Source organism: Zalophus californianus, chromosome 4, assembly GCF_009762305.2.
Source record: "Zalophus californianus isolate mZalCal1 chromosome 4, mZalCal1.pri.v2, whole genome shotgun sequence".
NCBI classification, from domain to species: Eukaryota; Metazoa; Chordata; class Mammalia; order Carnivora; family Otariidae; genus Zalophus; species Zalophus californianus.
Window position 1 is genome coordinate 29099230 of NC_045598.1, and position 16927 is coordinate 29116156.

A 16927-nucleotide genomic window follows, 5' to 3' on the forward strand; every position below is an offset into this window, starting at 1 on the left:
GAGGTCATTCGGGTGGGCCAGTCTGGTTCGACTGGTGTGCTTCTGAAAGGGGAAATGTGGACACGGAAGGCGGGGTGAAGACGCCGTCTGAGAGCCCAGCAAAGAGGCCTAAGTCCTCGGGAAGAGCCAACCCTGCCAACACCCTGCTCTCCGACTCCTAGCCCCGGGGGCCTATGGGACTGAGCGGAGCTGGGCGGTGCAAGCTGCCGGCCTGCCGTTCCATGAGGCAGCCCTGGGAACAGCACGGCGTGGATAAGAGCCCCTGACAGCCGCCCCCACCCCCTCTGCTCACGTGGCTTCCCTGCATTTCACAGCCCCACTCACTGCCCCTTCGCCTCCATGGCTGACTGCTTCCTGGCTTCCCTCCATTGCTCCCCTCCGGCTCTGTCTCCTGCTCTTCTTCACCTGCTGTCTCCCAGTGGCAGACTGCCCCAGCGCTCCCTCTGCGCCACCCCCCCCCCCCGACCCGGGCTGGCCCAAGGAGACCTCCTTCTCACTTGGCCTCACCCCCCCGCCCGCACCCCCACGCCCAGGAGCTACAGCCCTCAGAGCTCCGCCTCTAGCCGGCGTCTGTGCCAAGTCCCAGGCCCAGCACCCACCCATCTCCCAGACACCCCCACCCGCACGCCTCAAACACATCTAGAACCAAGCGTGTCATTTTCCGCCTTCCTCCCCATAATGCCTACCCACCCTGCTCCCCGCCCCGTGTGCTGTCTATCTCAGAAAATGGCACCACCACCTGAGTGTTGCCTCCCTTGGGTTACTACTCCCGAGATCAGGTGAGCTCCTTCTCTCCGCTCCAGGGCCACCCTCCCTAGACTGGGAGATCTTTCATGGCAAGGGCTGTTCAATTCATGTCTACACAGAGAGACCTCAGACACACACTCTGGAGACACCACACGGCGAGTGGGGGATGGTGGAAACCTCCCACATAAGACCTTAATGGGTAAGCAATTGCCACTGAAAGAGGTACCCTATCACAGACAAGTTTTTATTACTTTGTCCTGCATACAGAACCCACGAAATATAAAAACATCTCCAGAATTAGTCAAAGGAACCACCCCCCCACCACCAGCCCCTTCCCTCCCTGGATGGGCTCAGATGGGGGAGCTGGAGGGTTGCACGCCACCTCCCTCTGTCCAGTGAACAAGTTCCATATAAAAATAGATCTGTAGAGAGCTCCCAGAGAGCCATCAGCCCGCATCTGTGCAGGGCAGAGGTCTGGGACCCCTCAGGGTTATGGGACCTCACTCCTCCATGGAGGGGAGGTCTACCCTGGACACCGAAGTCCTGCCAACACAGCCGGGGGGGGGGGTCCCTCTGCAGAACAGCCGGGGGATGGGGAGGGGGCTTGGGCCTTTAGAGCATGACCGATGTAGCTGGAGATGGGGATGAGGCTCCCTCCACCCAAGACAGGATACTGGTCCTCACACCATGGCCTTTCTGGGCTTGGGTGGGGGGAGGGGGCGAGGCTGGAGGGCAGCTGGCATGGGAACAGACCCCCCCGCCCCAAGCCCTGTCAAGGGTGGAAGCAGTATCTCAAGCTCAAAGTCACTGACTGGGGCAAGTGCCCAGGAGGTGGGGAGCCGAGGGAGGGGCTCCAAGGAGAGAAGAGCCAAAGGCACTGATGTGAGGCACTGTCCGCCACCATGGGTGCTGCCCACAAATGCGCTGCATCTTCCAGCCTCCCAGCTCCTTCTGGTGCTAGCCCCTCTGCTTGGATGCCTTTTGTACCAGGCCCTCCATCCTGGCCTGTGCAAAAATGCACCCACCCCAGGGAGAGACACCCTCCACCCCCAGCTTCAAAGCCTTGTTCAACTTATGCATCAGCCTCTCAGCCAAGAAGCCTTTCCAGACACACCTCCACATACACAGATCATGAGACTGTCCATCTGCCCTCGGGCCCACGGCCCACAGACCCCGAGGTCTCCCGTGGGGCCCGGGGCACTTTTGGAAGGCGTCCCTGTCGTACTTCTCAGTGCCTGAGCTTGTCCCCCGACCTGGGCTGAGCCCTCCACGGGCCAGCTCGATGTCTCATCCGTTCCCTCTTCTCCCCCTTGGCTCTTCCTTCCCACCCACCCCACCCACCCGCACACAGCCAAGCCCAGAGTAGGCATATGGCAGGGGTGACCTGGACAAACACAGCCCCTGGAATCCTGTCCAGATCCAGCTGCCTTCCTGTTGTCCTCTGAAAGCCCTGGCCTCGTGATCACCACCGCCTCTGGGAAGCCCTTCTGGATAAGGAACTCTGGAGTTAGCTCAGGGTGGCCACTCCTGCCAGAGCCCCACAGAAGCCAGAGGGAGGTGCTCCCCAGGAGGCTTAAGGGGTGCCCAGGAGATAGCGCTTGCGAGAGGCGGTCACCTCAGAGTACCCCTAGGCTTCCTCGGGGAAAAGCGTTGGTATCACAAGGTAGGACCAAGGACTCTCTCCAGAGCCAACCTCAGCCCCGGACTGGGAGTTGGGGGCATGGGTTCCAACCCCAGTCCTGGCCCTGACTCCTCCACCAGCCTCCGTCATTCCTCTGCACAGTGTGGCTCAGAGCCTGTCAGAGAGGGAAGGTCCACCTCTGAAGATCTCTTCACCATCCCCTGGGGCGGATGAGCAAAGCTCACGGGTCCTCCAGGGAGAAAACCTCTCCCCTCATGCTCTTCTCAGATGTCCCGGCCAGTGACTTTACAAAAGGAATGCAAACGGGAGGCCTCACTGGGCCTCAGGGGAGCACCAGAACCTTGATGGCCTAGCCAGGACCCTCACCCTCACCCTGAACTCTCAGCCCAAGGGCAAGGGAGGCAGAAATCAGCTCCTGAGTCTGGGGTCTTGGGGTCCAGCCCCGGAGCTCAGCACCACCTTCTCTGCCTGGGCCTCAGGACCAGTGTGGCCGAGCCCATGCCCAGGGAGCTGAGGACCTCGCCTCTCCAAGCCCCTCAGGATGGGCTGCCAGGCAGCGGCGGTCCCTGCCAGGTCTCATGGGAGCTTATTAGGGACCTATGCTGTCAACTGGCCAATAGGTCTGTGGGAAATAGGGGCACCCACTGGGGTAGGCCCCAGGCCCCAGTGGGTGTGGAAGACAGAAAAACATGAATGAGGCTATTTAAAGCTAGGTCTTCCCTCTCCATCCTGCCCACCATGGTCCCTGGGGCCCTGCATTTTCTCCTGCTGTTATCTCAGAGGTTCTCCCCAGGAATTTAAACCCTCTGGCCAGGGAGACTGAGTCAGCCAAGGTGTTCAGACTAGGGGAAAATGGGAGGAGTAGGCAGTGAAATGAGGGGACCTGTGGTCGCAAACAAGCTCTGGGCCCGAGTGCAGGGAGAGCGCGCTCACTTCCACCCCGCCGGGGCCCGGCGTGCCAGGGTCCCTGTGAGGGCTGGGGTCCTGGCCTGGAAGGATGGCGCGGCTCACACCTGCACCCCCTGGCCTTGCAGCTGGAGCACGCGTGCCTGCAGGGCGCTGATCCCGCTGAGGAGGGCCTCTCGATGTTCTGCCGACGAGATGCCCAGGCTCACCAGGTCCCTGAAAGAAGGGCCGGTCAGACCCAGCTGGCTCAAACCCTCTTCTGCTCTCCCACCCTCCGTCGAGACAGGGAAGGGCCCAGAATTAGGACAGGCTCGGGCCCTCCCAGACAGGTTCCTCACACTCACTGGGCGGCCATGGCGGCCACGGCCTCCAGGCTCCCGTAGCCACCGGCAGTGAAGCTGTCCTTGTAGCGGCCCAGGTCCAGGGCCTCCAGCCATGCACCCACGGAGCCGAAGGACGGAAAGGTGGAGAAGGCACGGTCCGCCAGGGGGGTGGGAGGCCTGGGCAGCAGAGGAGCTGTGGTCAGTCGGCAGCAGGGTTCTGGTGCCCAGACCTGGTCACTCTCCTGAGGAGAGGCCAGCCGAGACAGGACAGGAGATGGGGGGGGCGACCGAGCCCCAGGGCAGACCTGGCTCCACCCTGCTCATCAGAGCAGGTGTGGGTTTTGAGGTACCCAGGCAGGTAGGTAGAGAGCGGGTTGCATCTGAGCCAACTAAAGGTACTGGGAGTATCTAGGGGGTAGGACATACCTAGGACAGTTTGGGAGGTGACCCATGTTATGTTTGGGACAACAAATACTCATTTCACTTATTTTATTTATTGCTACTACAAACCTGTTCAAACTATTTCCACATGTATTCACCCAGTCAGTGGTCATTATACGGGGATGTGTGAGGCAAAACCCAGGACAAGGAGAATGACTTACGTGGAGGACAATGTCCATGTGTCTGAGGCAGGCAGAGTATCAGATCTAGGCAACTGGGTGAGCGGTCCTACCTGGACAGGTGCGGTGGACGGGTGGGGTGGACAGGTGCGGTGGACAGGTGCGGTGGACAGGTGGCGTGGACAGGTGCGGTGGACAGGTGCGGTGGACAGGTGGAGTGGGACAGGTGCGGTGGACAGGTGCGGTGGACAGGTGGGGTGGGACAGGTGCGGTGGACAGGTGCGGTGGACAGGTGGGGTGGGACAGGTGCGGTGGACAGGTGCGGTGGACAGGTGGGGTGGGACAGGTGCGGTGGACAGGTGCGGTGGACAGGTGGGGTGGGACAGGTGCGGTGGACAGGTGCGGTGGACAGGTGGGGTGGGACAGGTGCGGTGGACAGGTGGCGTGGACAGGTGGCGTGGACAGGTGCGGTGGACAGGTGCGGTGGACAGGTGGGGTGGACAGGTGCGGTGGCCAGGTGCGGTGGACAGGTGGCGTGGACAGGTGGTGTGGGCAGGTGCGGTGGACAGGTGGCGTGGACATGTGGCGTGGACAGGTGGCGTGGACAGGTGCGGTGGACAGGTGGCGTGGACAGGTGCGGTGGACAGGTGCGGTGGACAGGTGGGGTAGGACAGGTGCGGTGGACAGGTGCGGTGGACAGGTGGCGTGGACAGGTGGTGTGGACAGGTGCGGTGGACAGGTGCGGTGGACAGGTGGGGTGGGACAGGTGGGGTGGGACAGGTGGCGTGGACAGGTGGCGTGGACAGGTGTGGTGGACAGGTGCGGTGGACAGGTGCGGTGGACAGGTGGCGTGGACAGGTGCGGTAGACAGGTGGCGTGGACAGGTGCGGTGGACAGGTGGGGTGGACAGGTGCGGTGGGCAGGTGCGGTGGACAGGTGCGGTGGACAGGTGCGGTGGACAGGTGGAGTGGACAGGTGCGGTGGACAGGTGCGGTGGACAGGTGCGGTGGACAGGTGGAGTGGACAGGTGGCGTGGACAGGTGCGGTGGACAGGTGCGGTGGACAGGTGCGGTGGACAGGTGGAGTGGACAGGTGGCGTGGACAGGTGCGGTGGACAGGTGCGGTGGACAGGTGGGGTGGGGACAGGTGCGGTGGACAGGTGCGGTGGACAGGTGCGGTGGACAGGTGCGGTGGACAGGTGCGGTGGACAGGTGGGGTGGACAGGTGCGGTGGACAGGTGGGGTGGGGACAGGTGCGGTGGACAGGTGGGGTGGACAGGTGCGGTGGACAGGTGCGGTGGACAGGTGGGGTGGACAGGTGGGGTGGGGCCAGGTACGGTGGACAGGAGGGGTGGGGACAGGTGCGGTGGACAGGAGGGGTGGGGACAGGTGCGGTGGACAGGTGGGGAGCCCGCTCACCGCGAGGCAGGAGGCCGGCTGTACCTGGCAGTCGGGGATAGGTGGGAGTGAACCTGGCACAAAGAGGCATCAGTTGTACCTGGGGGAGGCGGTCGTGGCACACTTTGGGGGTTCTGGGTCCTGCACCATCTTGCTCAGGATGCTGTGGATCTGGGAGAACCTGGGCCGCTCACTTGGGTCCTTCTGCCAGCAGTCTAGCATCAGACGGTGTAGGAGGGAGGGGCAGTTCCTGGGGGGTGGCAGCCGGAAGCCATCCTCCACTGCCTTGATCACCTGGGCCATGGAGGTTAGGGGCAGACAGGAAGCTTTCAGTCCCTCCAACACATGCACACATCCCATCCCAAGGAAGACTCAGGCAGTGACCAGGCAGGATCGGAAGCAAGTAGACAGTGAAGAGGGGCCTAGGGCTAAGAGGTCAAGGGTCAATGGACAGAGGTCAGGGAGTTGGGGCCCGAGGTCACTCACATCTTGGCCAGACATGTCCCAGTAGGGCCGCTCCCCAAAGGCCATCACCTCCCACATGACGACACCAAAGCTCCACACATCACTGGCAGAGCTGAAGTGTCCAAACTGAAGCGTCTCAGGGGCGGCCCACAGTGCCGGGCTCCGGCCACTCTGCGGGCAGGCAAGCAGGTCAGGGGCAGGGGGGGACTGGCCCGAGGACCTCCAGGGCTCCCCACCCCACGGAGCCCCAGCCCCAGCCCCACCTGCCATCCTCCCAGCTGCACCTCTGGGGAAGGCACATAACGACGCCCACACCGGCATTCATTTGGGGCCAAGTGGGGGGAGGGGGGGGCTGTAGGGAGTGTGGCCCCGACACGGCAGGGAAGAGGGCAGCAGTGGGTGAGGGGGACCCTGGTGCAGTCTGATGGGCAGGTTTGCCTGGGAGAAGGGAACCCTCACCATGGTGGTGTAGACAGCCTCTGCTCGGTCCCGGGGGCCCCGCCCAAAGCCAGAGATCTTGCAGATAAGGCCACTGCTGAGTAGCACACGGCGGGCTGCCAGGCCCCGGTGGACGTAGCCCATTTCCGAGAGATACTTCATGGCTGACGCCAGCCCGGGCAGCAGCCCCAACAGCTGCCCGGCCGCCAGCTGGCCCTCATGCCTCTGTGGGAGGAACATACAGTTCCCTGGGGCTGTGGGACCCCAGCGAAGTCACCTGGCCCCCTCTGGGTTTGCCCTGGGACCCACCAGGTGGGCCTGGCCAGTGGGCCCCTTTTTATTTTTTATTTTTTTTACTTTTATTTTTTTTTAAAGATTTTATTTATTTATCTGAGAGAGAGAGAGAAAATGAGAGATAGACAGCAGGAGAGGGAAAGAGGGTCAGAGGGAGAAGCAGACTCCCCGCCGAGCAGGGAGCCCGATGCAGGACTCGATCCCGGGACTCCAGGATCATGACCTGAGCCGAAGGCAGTCGCTTAACCAACTGAGCCACCCAGGCGCCCCCAGTGGGCCCCTTTTTAGGGAACGATGCCAAGTGCAAGTCCCACCAAAGAGAAAAGTGAGGGACGAAAACTAACATGGTCAGAGGTACTCCCCGGGACCCAGGCCACTCACCCGCAGGAAGCCATCCAGGGCCCCATGGCTCATGTACTCAGTGACAATCATCAAGGTGCTTCCTGTGCCAGGGATGGGGACACACACACTAAGCTGCCTGCGCCCCTCTGCACGCACACATGCTCCCCCCACCCGGGCCCCAGCCTGAGCCAAGACGGCCGGAAGCAAGTTTCCCCAGGCGGGCCGCACCCCTGCCCAGGACCCTCTATGCCAAAGAACAAAAGAGAGGACATCTGGAGGAGGACAAAGGCCACAGTCTAGGAGCTGCAATGGGTTTGCTAAGGAAGATCACCCAAGGTCCAAGCGGTCCACCCCCGACAGGGTCAATACCGTTCAGAAAGGTCATTCAAGGTCGGAAGGGTCTCCCTGAGTCGCTGAAAGAGAGCTGAGACCCTCTCTCCAACCTGGGCCGCTTAAGGGCTCCCCGTCCCATGGCTGGAGGAAGGACCTGGGGGCATAGGAGCACCCCACCTCCCACCCTGTTTCCACCCATCCTTGCGGAGCACATGGCCCTACCTCGGGTGACGACACCCTCCAGCCTCACGACATGGCTGTGGTCGAACTGGCCCAGGGTGAGGGCCTCGGCCAGGAAGCTGAGCCTCTGGGAGTCGGAGCAGCCGTCCCTGAGCGTGTGCACGGCCACGGGGAGCTCCTGGCGGCCAGGGAGCTGCAGGCGGCCGAAGGACAGCTCCCCGAACCGCCCTGTGAGGACAGAGCACCTCAGTCCCCTGGAGGCCACCCCCTGGCCAAGCCAGCCCGGTGAGCAGCGGAGAAAGCAGCTTGGGATCACAGGCTGTTCCTGGCCTTGGGGCTCAGGGCTCCCGAGTTCGATTCATGGCAAGCTGAGACCCAGTGACGTGACATGGGCTTCGCAGTGCCCACCTCGCTCTGCATGAGGAGCTATCGTGCCCGTTTTACAGCCAAGGAACGAGTCCAGAGCAGAAGAGGCACACACAGCTGGTCAGCAGGAGAGCCAGGACTAGACCTCAGGCGCATCTGGTCCCCAAGTCTGTGAATGCTCCTGCCCACCGCCCCCATGAAGGCCTGGGACTACACTTCCGCCGGCGGCAGTCTGCAGAGGCCAGCGGGGAAAGGGCCAGGGTGGGGAGGCCTCCTCGGTGACCATGGGGAACGGGAGAGGGTAGGAAGGCAGGATCACAGATTCCTCTGCCATTCCCTTCCCTGGACCCCGGTGGGTGGAGGTCCCGTTTGGTGTGGAGCTGGGGCCTCCTCGGCAGGCCAGGACTGGGGTGAAGGCAGGGCTTCCAGAAATGGGGGAGGGCCTGGAGGGCAGAGGGGGCGATGAGGGAAGGGGAGGGCTCTTGGGACGGACAAGGCTTCCTGGGTGCCCAGCTTGCCTGCTCCGAGGCTTTTCTCCAGTGTGACGGTTTCTGCATCCAGCTCCTTGGCAAACAGATGAACAGCCTGCAGCGGGTCCCCACAGCTCTGGGGGTCTAAGAACGTGCGGCGCGTCGGGACTTTGACTGGAATGCAGGGAGAGACAGACGTGGGCTGGAGGAAGGGGTTCTGTGGCCGGGGGTGGGAGGGGTCATGAAGGGCAGCAAGGAAGAGGGCTAAGCAGGGGCAAGCGACGACTCACAGTGGAAATACAGCTCCTCCTCATCATGGGCGTCCTGACCTCCTTTGCCATAGGGGCAGGACCTGGGGAGGTGCAGAGTCACTCTTTGAGCCAGGCAGCCCCAGACTTTGGCCTCTCACCAGACCCAGGGTGGCAGCTCCTTAGCCCTTCAAAACCCTTAAGATTTGTGCCCTAGGGGAGGGACCTTCTTGTCCTGCTTTGAGAGCTCCTCCCCACAGCCGACACGGAACCCCAGCCCTAGACCTAACCCCTCATCCCCACCCACATTCCTAATTATTTTCCCTCTGAGACACAATGCACATTCTTGCAACTTCAGAGGCACCCAAATCCATACCCCTGACTTTGAACCCCTAAACTTTGAGCAAATCAGGTGGCCCATGCAGTCAGGGACAGCCAGGGTCTGGCCAGGTAAACAAGCGCTGAGCATCCATTGCAAGCCCGCTCACAGGTCCAGGCAGAGGAGAAGGCACACACAGCAGATGGGCCTGACCAGTCCCAGACCTCCAAGCAGGGCTTCCTGAGGCAGAGGTGGCCATGGACCAAAAACTGCGTCACCATCACCAGAGCCCACAACCGGCATTTAGGGGACCCTGAGGGAGGCCCTGCTGGCGCTGGCCCAGAGGAGAGCCCTGGTGGTGCTGAGCAGGTGAGCACCATGACTCCATCTGCATTTTAGAAAGATCATGCTGGCTGCAACTGCCACCCCCCCCACCCCCCACCCGCAGGAGCTGAGGGGGGCTCAGTGGCTCGGGCTACAGGGGGAGCATGGACCCGGAGAAAAGAGGACTCGAGTGCTCAAGTGACATTTAGGTGACAGGGCCACAGGGCTCTGAGACTGCTAGAAAGCAGAACGGAGGAGGGAGAAGGCCAGAATACCTTGGGGGTTCTGCATCGCCCAACCATTGCCGGTGGTGCCGTTTACGAGGGCGGGGAGAGAAGCTCACGCTCAGGCTGCGCCGGCGGGAATGTGCAGAGCCCGCGGGGGTTCTGCATCGCCCAACCATTGCCGGTGGTGCCGTTTACGAGGGCAGGGAGAGAAGCTCACGCTCAGGCTGCGCCGGCGGGAATGTGCAGAGCCCGCGGGGTGAGCGGGGAGTAGGGAGGCAGAAATGAGTGGGGCTGGGGGTGCAGGAGAGGTCTGCCCTGGAGATGCGAGCACGGGAGCTCTGAGCATTGTCCAGGAAGAGGACAGATCCTGGGAAGTGGGACCGTGGACAAGTCTGAGGACCCCGACATTTAGAGACCGGGTAGAGGAGAAAGAGGCCCCGGAGGAGATCACAAAAGAACCACCAGATGAGTCAAAGGGAAACAGAAGGGAAATCAGTGGTGGCCAAGTCACAGGAAGGCAGGAAAGAAAAAAGTGGCGCAGGGGAGAGAGATGGTGTGGAGGCTCGGAGGAGGGGGCGCGGTTAGGGAGATGTTTCTATACGGACGGGAAAGGGGGCTGAAGTGGTCACGATGGTGGTTAGCAGCATGGGCTCTGGAACTTCACGCAGCTTCCCAGCGCCTCTGCCTGGTAGCTGCGGGACTGGGTGGGCTCGGATTTCTCTTTAATAAAACCGGGATAAAGACAGCCCCGCCCGACACAGCATGGTTGCACAGAGCTTACTAAGCACTCACTAAATGTCAGCTGTTACGTGGGGCAGAGAGGGACATTAGAAATAGTAGGGTTCCTGAGATGGTGAGAAGGGGCGGGGTTCGGAACACAGCAGGAAGGACTAGGAGGAAGGCACCTCCTCTAGAGCAGAGGGAGGGAGAGTATGGGTGCAGAGACAGGCAGGTGTGCAGACTTGGGGATGAAGAGCCAGGCAGCCAATGATGCATTGAAGGAGCAGGTGCAACAGATGTGGCCGAGGGGGCAAGCTGTAAGGACAGGGCACCTGCGGGGCATAAGTGGAAGAGCCAGCCGGACAGAGTATTTGGGGTGATGGCTAGGTCCATGGCAGGATATGGGAGAGGGAGGCCGAGGTGGAATGGAACAGAAGGTCCTTGGGAATGAGGAAGTCAAAGAACCGAGAAGCCAAGGGGTGGGACAGGTTATCCAAGGGCAATGAAGTCACCCAGAGTGGTGACAGGACTTCCCACGAATGAGGAGAACATCCAGGAAAAGTGGGTAGAGAGAAAGGGGACAAGACCAAGCGGATGGAGGAGTGGCAGAGAAACCGAGAAGCTTCCACTGGACAACACCCTCTGGTGAGAAGTGGGATGAGCCAGGATGGGGTGGGGAGGGAAAGCGGAGGGGAGGAGACCCCGCAGAGGGCAAGTTCTGCAGGGACTCAGAGAGAGATCAGCCTGTGAGGCTGGCTGGACATGCCCATTGGCACCTGACCCGCAGATTCTCCCCGTTTCCGTGCCATGGGATTTTGAGCAGGTTTTGAGGCCGACCCCTGGCTTACTCGACCTGCCCTAGTGCCTCTGTCTCCGAGGTGCTCCTGGGCAGCTCCTGTCCTGCACAGCCCCTGCCTGGAAGGCTGCTCCTTATACCCCTTTCTCCCGGTTCCTCCACCTGCCTCCCTGAGCCCTTAAGGTCCCAGCCAGGACAAGAAGCTCTCAGCTCCTGTCCATTCCTACTTTCCCAACAGGTCCAATATGGGCGTCTAAGCACCAGAAAGGAGCTTACTACTCCTGTCCTGCCTCCCTGACCGTCCTGGCCCAGGCAGAGGGGCTCCAAGACCCCCAGGTCAAGGCTCTCCCCTCCTCAGTCACTTTCAGTGCTCTAGTCAAGGCCAAGCAAACAGTGCCGTGTGAATGCTCCCTGTGCCTCCAGCCCACAGGCAGTTCCAGGATGCTGAGATGTGCTGGGATGCGGCTCCCCGAGCAGCCGTCCCTCGCCTCTGCTCCCCCCCCACCCCGCCCCCGGCCCATCACATACAGACTTTCCACCCCTCAAGTCTGCTGACCTCAGCCCCAGCCTGGTACCTCTGCATGCAGCAGAGTGTGGCCCTGGGGAGAAGGTGGAAATACATGCTATGAGCTTTCTCCTGCATGTAAAAGGACTGGAATCTTCTCTGAACCAAACTCGAGCTCCACATCCTTCCCCCTCCTCCCACCCCCTTTCTCTGCCCACTCCCCTGCAAGCTTCCTCCTGGTGAATGAGTTCCCCTCCCTGGCCTCCCCCCTCCCACACACAGTTTCTGCCTTTCTTCCCTTTGCCTGTGTTCAAGGGCCTCAAGATCCCTTGCGGGCAGGGGCTGGGGGCCTCTGAGCACCTCAGGAGAATCCTAATCACACTGGAGCAGCCGGAGCTTGATTCCATCCTCAGTGATGCCTTCTGACATTTAATGAGCTAAGGAGCTCAATCCCCTTCATCCCAGAGCGGGCTGAGCTGGAGGCAGTGCCGGCTGCCGCAGGAGCAGTAAGTGGGGGGAGGGGCCGGGACCGCGCTAGCCCTGCCCGGATCTACACCACAGGATGCTTGCGTGGGCAAATCTGCATGTGAGCGAATGCAGGCACAGACAGAGGGGTCATGAGCACACGTGAGTGTGCCCAGGGCCACGACCCACCAGGAGTCAGCCAGGCCGGGACCAGCCACCTACCTCCTCCACATGGCCAGCACGCTCATCACAGAGCCCAGGACGAGGAGGGCTGAGACGGTCACCACGGTGATGACGACCGCAGGGTTGTGGTCCCTGGACCCTGAGGCAGCTGGGGGTAAACCACGAGGTTGAGGCAGGCCGTGGGCCAGGCTCTGGGGGCCGCCCCAGTGCAGGCTCCTGCCCCGCCCCCACAGCAGAGGGCCCACGGGGGCGCCTGGAGCTTCCTCCTCTCCCTGCAGTCCAGCTCTTCGAGAGAGGCCCTGGGGTCCAGACAGGCAGGCCTGGGCCTCCCTTTGGGCCTTTCAGATGGGCATGACTTAACGTAGCTCTGCAGGGGGAACGGCCTCTCACCTGAGTTCCCCAGACCCATCCGGACCGCGGCCGCCGCCAATTACAGCAAGGTAACATTGAATGCACACTTACTCCACTCAAGATACTGTGCCACGTGCCTTAACTAAATGACCCTGTTTCACTGTCATAACCAGCCAGTAAAGTGGTGGTGTCTCCCCATCTTATAGCTGAGAAGACCGACATCGAGAAAAGTTGTGCAGTTTGCCCAGGGTCCCACAACTACTAAATGGTGAACCCAAGATTTGAGCCTGATTCCAAAAGCCTCTACTGTGAACTATTTCCCCAAGAGAGGGGTCTAGAGGACCCCAGGCTCCCAACCCTGTCTATCCATCCAACATGTGTGACAGGCTGGCGCCAGCACTTGGAAGGCAGTGATGAATGAGCCAGAATCCCTGCCCTGGAAGAGGGTAGAGACCAGTGGGGGAGACAGAAACAAAATTCCTAACTGTAGAATGAAAACAGAAACAGAGAGCTCGGCAGAGACAGGCTCATTTCTTCCTAAAGCCAGTGAGGAAGGCTTCGCAGAAGAGGTGTGGCACCTGCACCAGGCCTGGGAGCTCGGAAAGGTTCTGGTGGTGCTCAGGTGCACAGGCAGGGTCTGGAAAATGGCAAGCCATCCCGTGGGGCTGGGAAAACAGGCCACATGGGGGCCAAGCGGGGCCAGATGTGAAGCTGGACAGTGAGAGGAAAAAGGGAACGGGGGTGGGGGGGGGAGGAGACAGCACCTGAAGGGCCTGGGATGCCAGACCAAGGAGCAGGGACTTCATCTTGAGGGTGACAAGGGAGCCAGGGAGCAATGGACAGAGTTCCTGCCTGAGGGGAAAGGGGTGAAGGTATCTGCTGGGTTGGGAGTGGGGATGGACAGGAGGTACCTGAGAGAGGGGGGAATGTTTGGGAAAACTATTGAGAATGGGGCAGATGCTGCGCAGCCCTGGAGACTCAGCTGAGATTAGATGAGGCTTGGGACACAGGACTCAGGCCAGCTCCAGGCTCCAGGCTCTGGGGCAAGCAGGGCGGGCACAATGCAGCATCCAGGGAGTGAGGGCCAACACGGCTGGGGAGCATTTCCCTGGGGAGGATCCGCAGCGGCTGGGGCGATGTGGGACCAGGAGGGGCTCACAGCCTGGGAGATAAGGTTGGATCCCCAGGGCTGTTAGGAGGATGTCACAGTCAACTGACAAGGGACAGAGGAGGAAGGGAGAGTTAGAGGCCAGCAAGGCCAAGGTCAATGAGGGGATTTTAGAGCCCATGGTTCCAGGGGTGGGGACAGGACCTGGGCGCTGGCTGGGGCAGAGGTGGGTGGAGTTGCCAAGAACTGTTTGAAATGAGGTGTCCATGTGGACCTGGAAATGGAGACAGGGCGGTTGTGGCAGGTGGCTTCTGAGATGTGCCCCCTGGATTCCCCACCTCCTGGTATTCAGTCCCCTTGAGTGTGGGCTTGACACAGTGACTTGTTTCTAATGAAGAGAATGCAGCTGAAGGATGGGATGTCACAGACAAGAGACTGTGGCTTGTCTTGGGCACCCTGTCTCTCTCTCTCTCTCTCAGTCTCTGAAAGAATCGAGTTGCTGTGTGATGAGGAGCTCTAGGCAGAGGCCCAAGAGGCAGAGAACTGCATGCCTCCAACAAAGAGCCAGCAAGAACCCGAGCCTTGAGATGACTGCAGCCGTGAGGGACCCTGAGCCTGTGGCACCTACTTAAGCTGCACCCAGATGCCTGGCCCACAAAGACGACGAGAGAACAAATGTTGGCTGTTTGCAACTACTTGCTTTGGGGTAATCTGTTACGCAGCAATGGGTAGCTGATACAGGGCTGAAGCAGGATCCTTCATCGTGCTCCTGAGTTAGGGTCACAGATCACTGGAAGAAGGGGTCCACAGACTGGGAGACCTGTTCCCCCAGAGCCTGGGCCACAGCCAAGGAGGCCGAGGGTCCGAGCAGGGTCTAGTCACCAGGCAGCACCAAATGAATGGAAATCATCGGCCCATTTCAGCTAACAGCCCTCAGCCTCCCGCCCCCGCCACACTCACTGCAGCCAAACCTGTGCGCCTTTGTTCGGATGGATTCGTCTACCCCACATGCCTTCCCTGCCCATCTCCACACATTCAAATGCTCCCTAGCCTTCAAGACAGAGCTCTAATCTCCTCCTGCCAGCACCTGGCCGAGGTCTGGCACAGACAGGCATTCGAACAAGAAGTGCTGTCTCTCTTCCCAGAACCCAAACTCCCTCAACATTTTATCTCCACCTCCCTTTGGGCTCCGAGCTCTTCCTATCTTGGATTAGACTCATGTAGCAGGTTGGAAAGAATTATTATCTTGACAGCTGGTGTCAGAATGCCTCTTAGGGGGAACTGCCTTTGTCTGGGAAAATACTTTCATGAACTGCTCAGGGTAGATAGAGGTGAGACCCTGAGGGCAGGGTTAGCAGCAGGCAAAACCACCAAAGCCACAGCTAAGCTGCTCATCTCTCATCATGAAAGGGAATTTGGGGGTGAGGGTGGGGAGAAGAGGAGCCAGGGGAGGGAGGTGAAGGGCGGAAGCGGGTAGCATAATACCACGGGGGAGAAGCCAGAGCCATTTTAGAATCAGGGCATCTGATGTTTAGCTTTTGTTTTGTTTTGTTGTTTCATCTTGATAATAGCTTTATTGGGAGAAATGATTCACGTACCATACAATCCCCCCACTGAACATGCACAACTCTCGCTCTGTTTTGTTTTATTGCTGTGGTGCGACCCCTTTGTGTCCCCAACCTTCAGTGAAGTATGCTTCTCACTCTAAGGCCGAGTGGGGAAAGGGACAGCATCCCATGTTTGAGTCTATATCATGGTAGAGAGAAAGAAGCAGAATGGGAAAGAATTTAGCCTTCGGAGCAAGACGTGACCATGAGACTACAACTCCTCCCAAGAAAAATAGCAAGAACCTTGGAGAGGGCACAGGTTGTTTCTACAAGACACAGGAGGTCCTGGGAGGCTGGGAGATCCCAGCTGAGACATGGCTTATAGCTGTTCATGAGCCCCTCCCCTGTGAGCTCCCCCAGGACGAGGCCCTCCCATTTAATTCATGTCACTGAATAGGCCCTCCGTCAGTGGATTCCAAATTCATGAATTATTTAGGTTGTAATTAAACTGTTCTGTGGGCTCCCTTAATTGCATGGATAACCACCCCCTCCCCAGCTGGTCTCCCCACCTCAGCCCCTCCCTACAGACACACATCACTTACCCTCCCCTGGGGTCTGCACTTCAATGGAGGGATTGAAGCTCTGGGTCTCCCAGGAGGGTCCTGGGGAAGCCGCCCGGATCTGAAAGACGTAGCGGGTAGCCGGCTTCAGGTTGGTGACTGTGACCGCAGGTGCCCCTGTCTTCACCGTGGAGTAAGTCTGCTCACTCTGACCCTGAGGAAGGACCAAGAAGTAAGGCCCAGACCCAGGGCCAGACCCGCGCTCCTTGGAGAATGACGGGGGCAAGGAGCAGGGGGGCGGAGAAGCGCTGAGGCAAGCGCGGACCAGGTGGGAGAACCCGACTCCGACAGTCTAGGGAGGGCTCCGCGGGCTTCCACAGGCTCTCCAACCCCTCCCTGCACCTAAGTTCCCAAGTACACTCAGTGGTACTTGTGGCTAAGAACAGTAAGAGAAACTTGAGAGAAGACGCTAGATCCCCCTTCTGGGGGACAGACATCAGGGCCTCGTGGTCCAGAGAGAGGGTGAGCTGGGCCTGACGCCTCGGAGGAGTGAGAAACAGTCCTGACACCTGCCCGGCCGTCGGCTCACACGGACCCTTCTCTTTGTCATCTGGTTTTCACAGACAAGGACTGAGGCACAGAGGGGTGGAGAGACTCGCCCGAGGCCTCTGCTGGACAGTGGGGACAGCGGTAGCTGTCATGGAGGGAGGGCCGGCTCACTGCCCGCTGCTGAGCTAGACTCTTCGGAGGCCTGGCTCCCTACAGCGTCCACAGTAGCAGTTCTCTCTTCCTTTATAGGGGACAGTCGCATCAGGGAAGGGTCAGAACAACACCATCTTGATTCCTTTGGGTCCCGTGCGTACTTCATATCATACTGCCCCCAGCACGTCTGATAATGGTGTATACTGGGGATGCAGCTATTGTTTCGTCTCTGCCTGCCCCACCAACCTTATTAGAGCCCCTGCCACGCTCACAGCCCCTCATTATCATGTGGTCCAGTTCTTTGGTCACGGTATTCAGGAATGGGGAAGACTGTGACGTGAACTGGGCCAGTAGGAATCTCTCTTCCAGGTATCTGAACCACCCAGGGAAAGACAGCGAGACAGGGGCT

The 16927-nt window shown here is 60.1% G+C and overlaps 1 protein-coding gene across 3 annotated transcripts in view; it reads right to left on the minus strand.

Annotated features, from left to right (window-relative positions):
• Nucleotides 1–982: 982 nt before the first annotated feature.
• The window catches only part of EPHA10 (EPH receptor A10), a 41476-nt gene continuing 25531 nt past the window's right edge, over nucleotides 983–16927 (minus strand). The window contains exons 7-17 of one of the 3 annotated variants that reach the window (XM_027613457.2): nucleotides 15859–15937; nucleotides 12290–12398; nucleotides 8754–8815; nucleotides 8512–8637; nucleotides 7670–7855; nucleotides 7154–7215; nucleotides 6500–6703; nucleotides 6062–6211; nucleotides 5676–5869; nucleotides 3640–3795; nucleotides 983–3511 (exon numbers count right to left, since the gene is read on the minus strand). In XM_027613457.2, coding sequence (XP_027469258.1) covers nucleotides 3397–3511; nucleotides 3640–3795; nucleotides 5676–5869; nucleotides 6062–6211; nucleotides 6500–6703; nucleotides 7154–7215; nucleotides 7670–7855; nucleotides 8512–8637; nucleotides 8754–8815; nucleotides 12290–12398; nucleotides 15859–15937 — 1443 coding nt within the window. In that variant the 3' untranslated portion in view covers nucleotides 983–3396. Of the gene's footprint in view, nucleotides 3512–3639; nucleotides 3796–5675; nucleotides 5870–6061; nucleotides 6212–6499; nucleotides 6704–7153; nucleotides 7216–7669; nucleotides 7856–8511; nucleotides 8638–8753; nucleotides 8816–12289; nucleotides 12399–15858; nucleotides 16031–16927 lie in introns of those variants that run through there. The other 2 variants (XM_027613379.2, XR_003523347.1) reach the window with 2 other exon arrangements.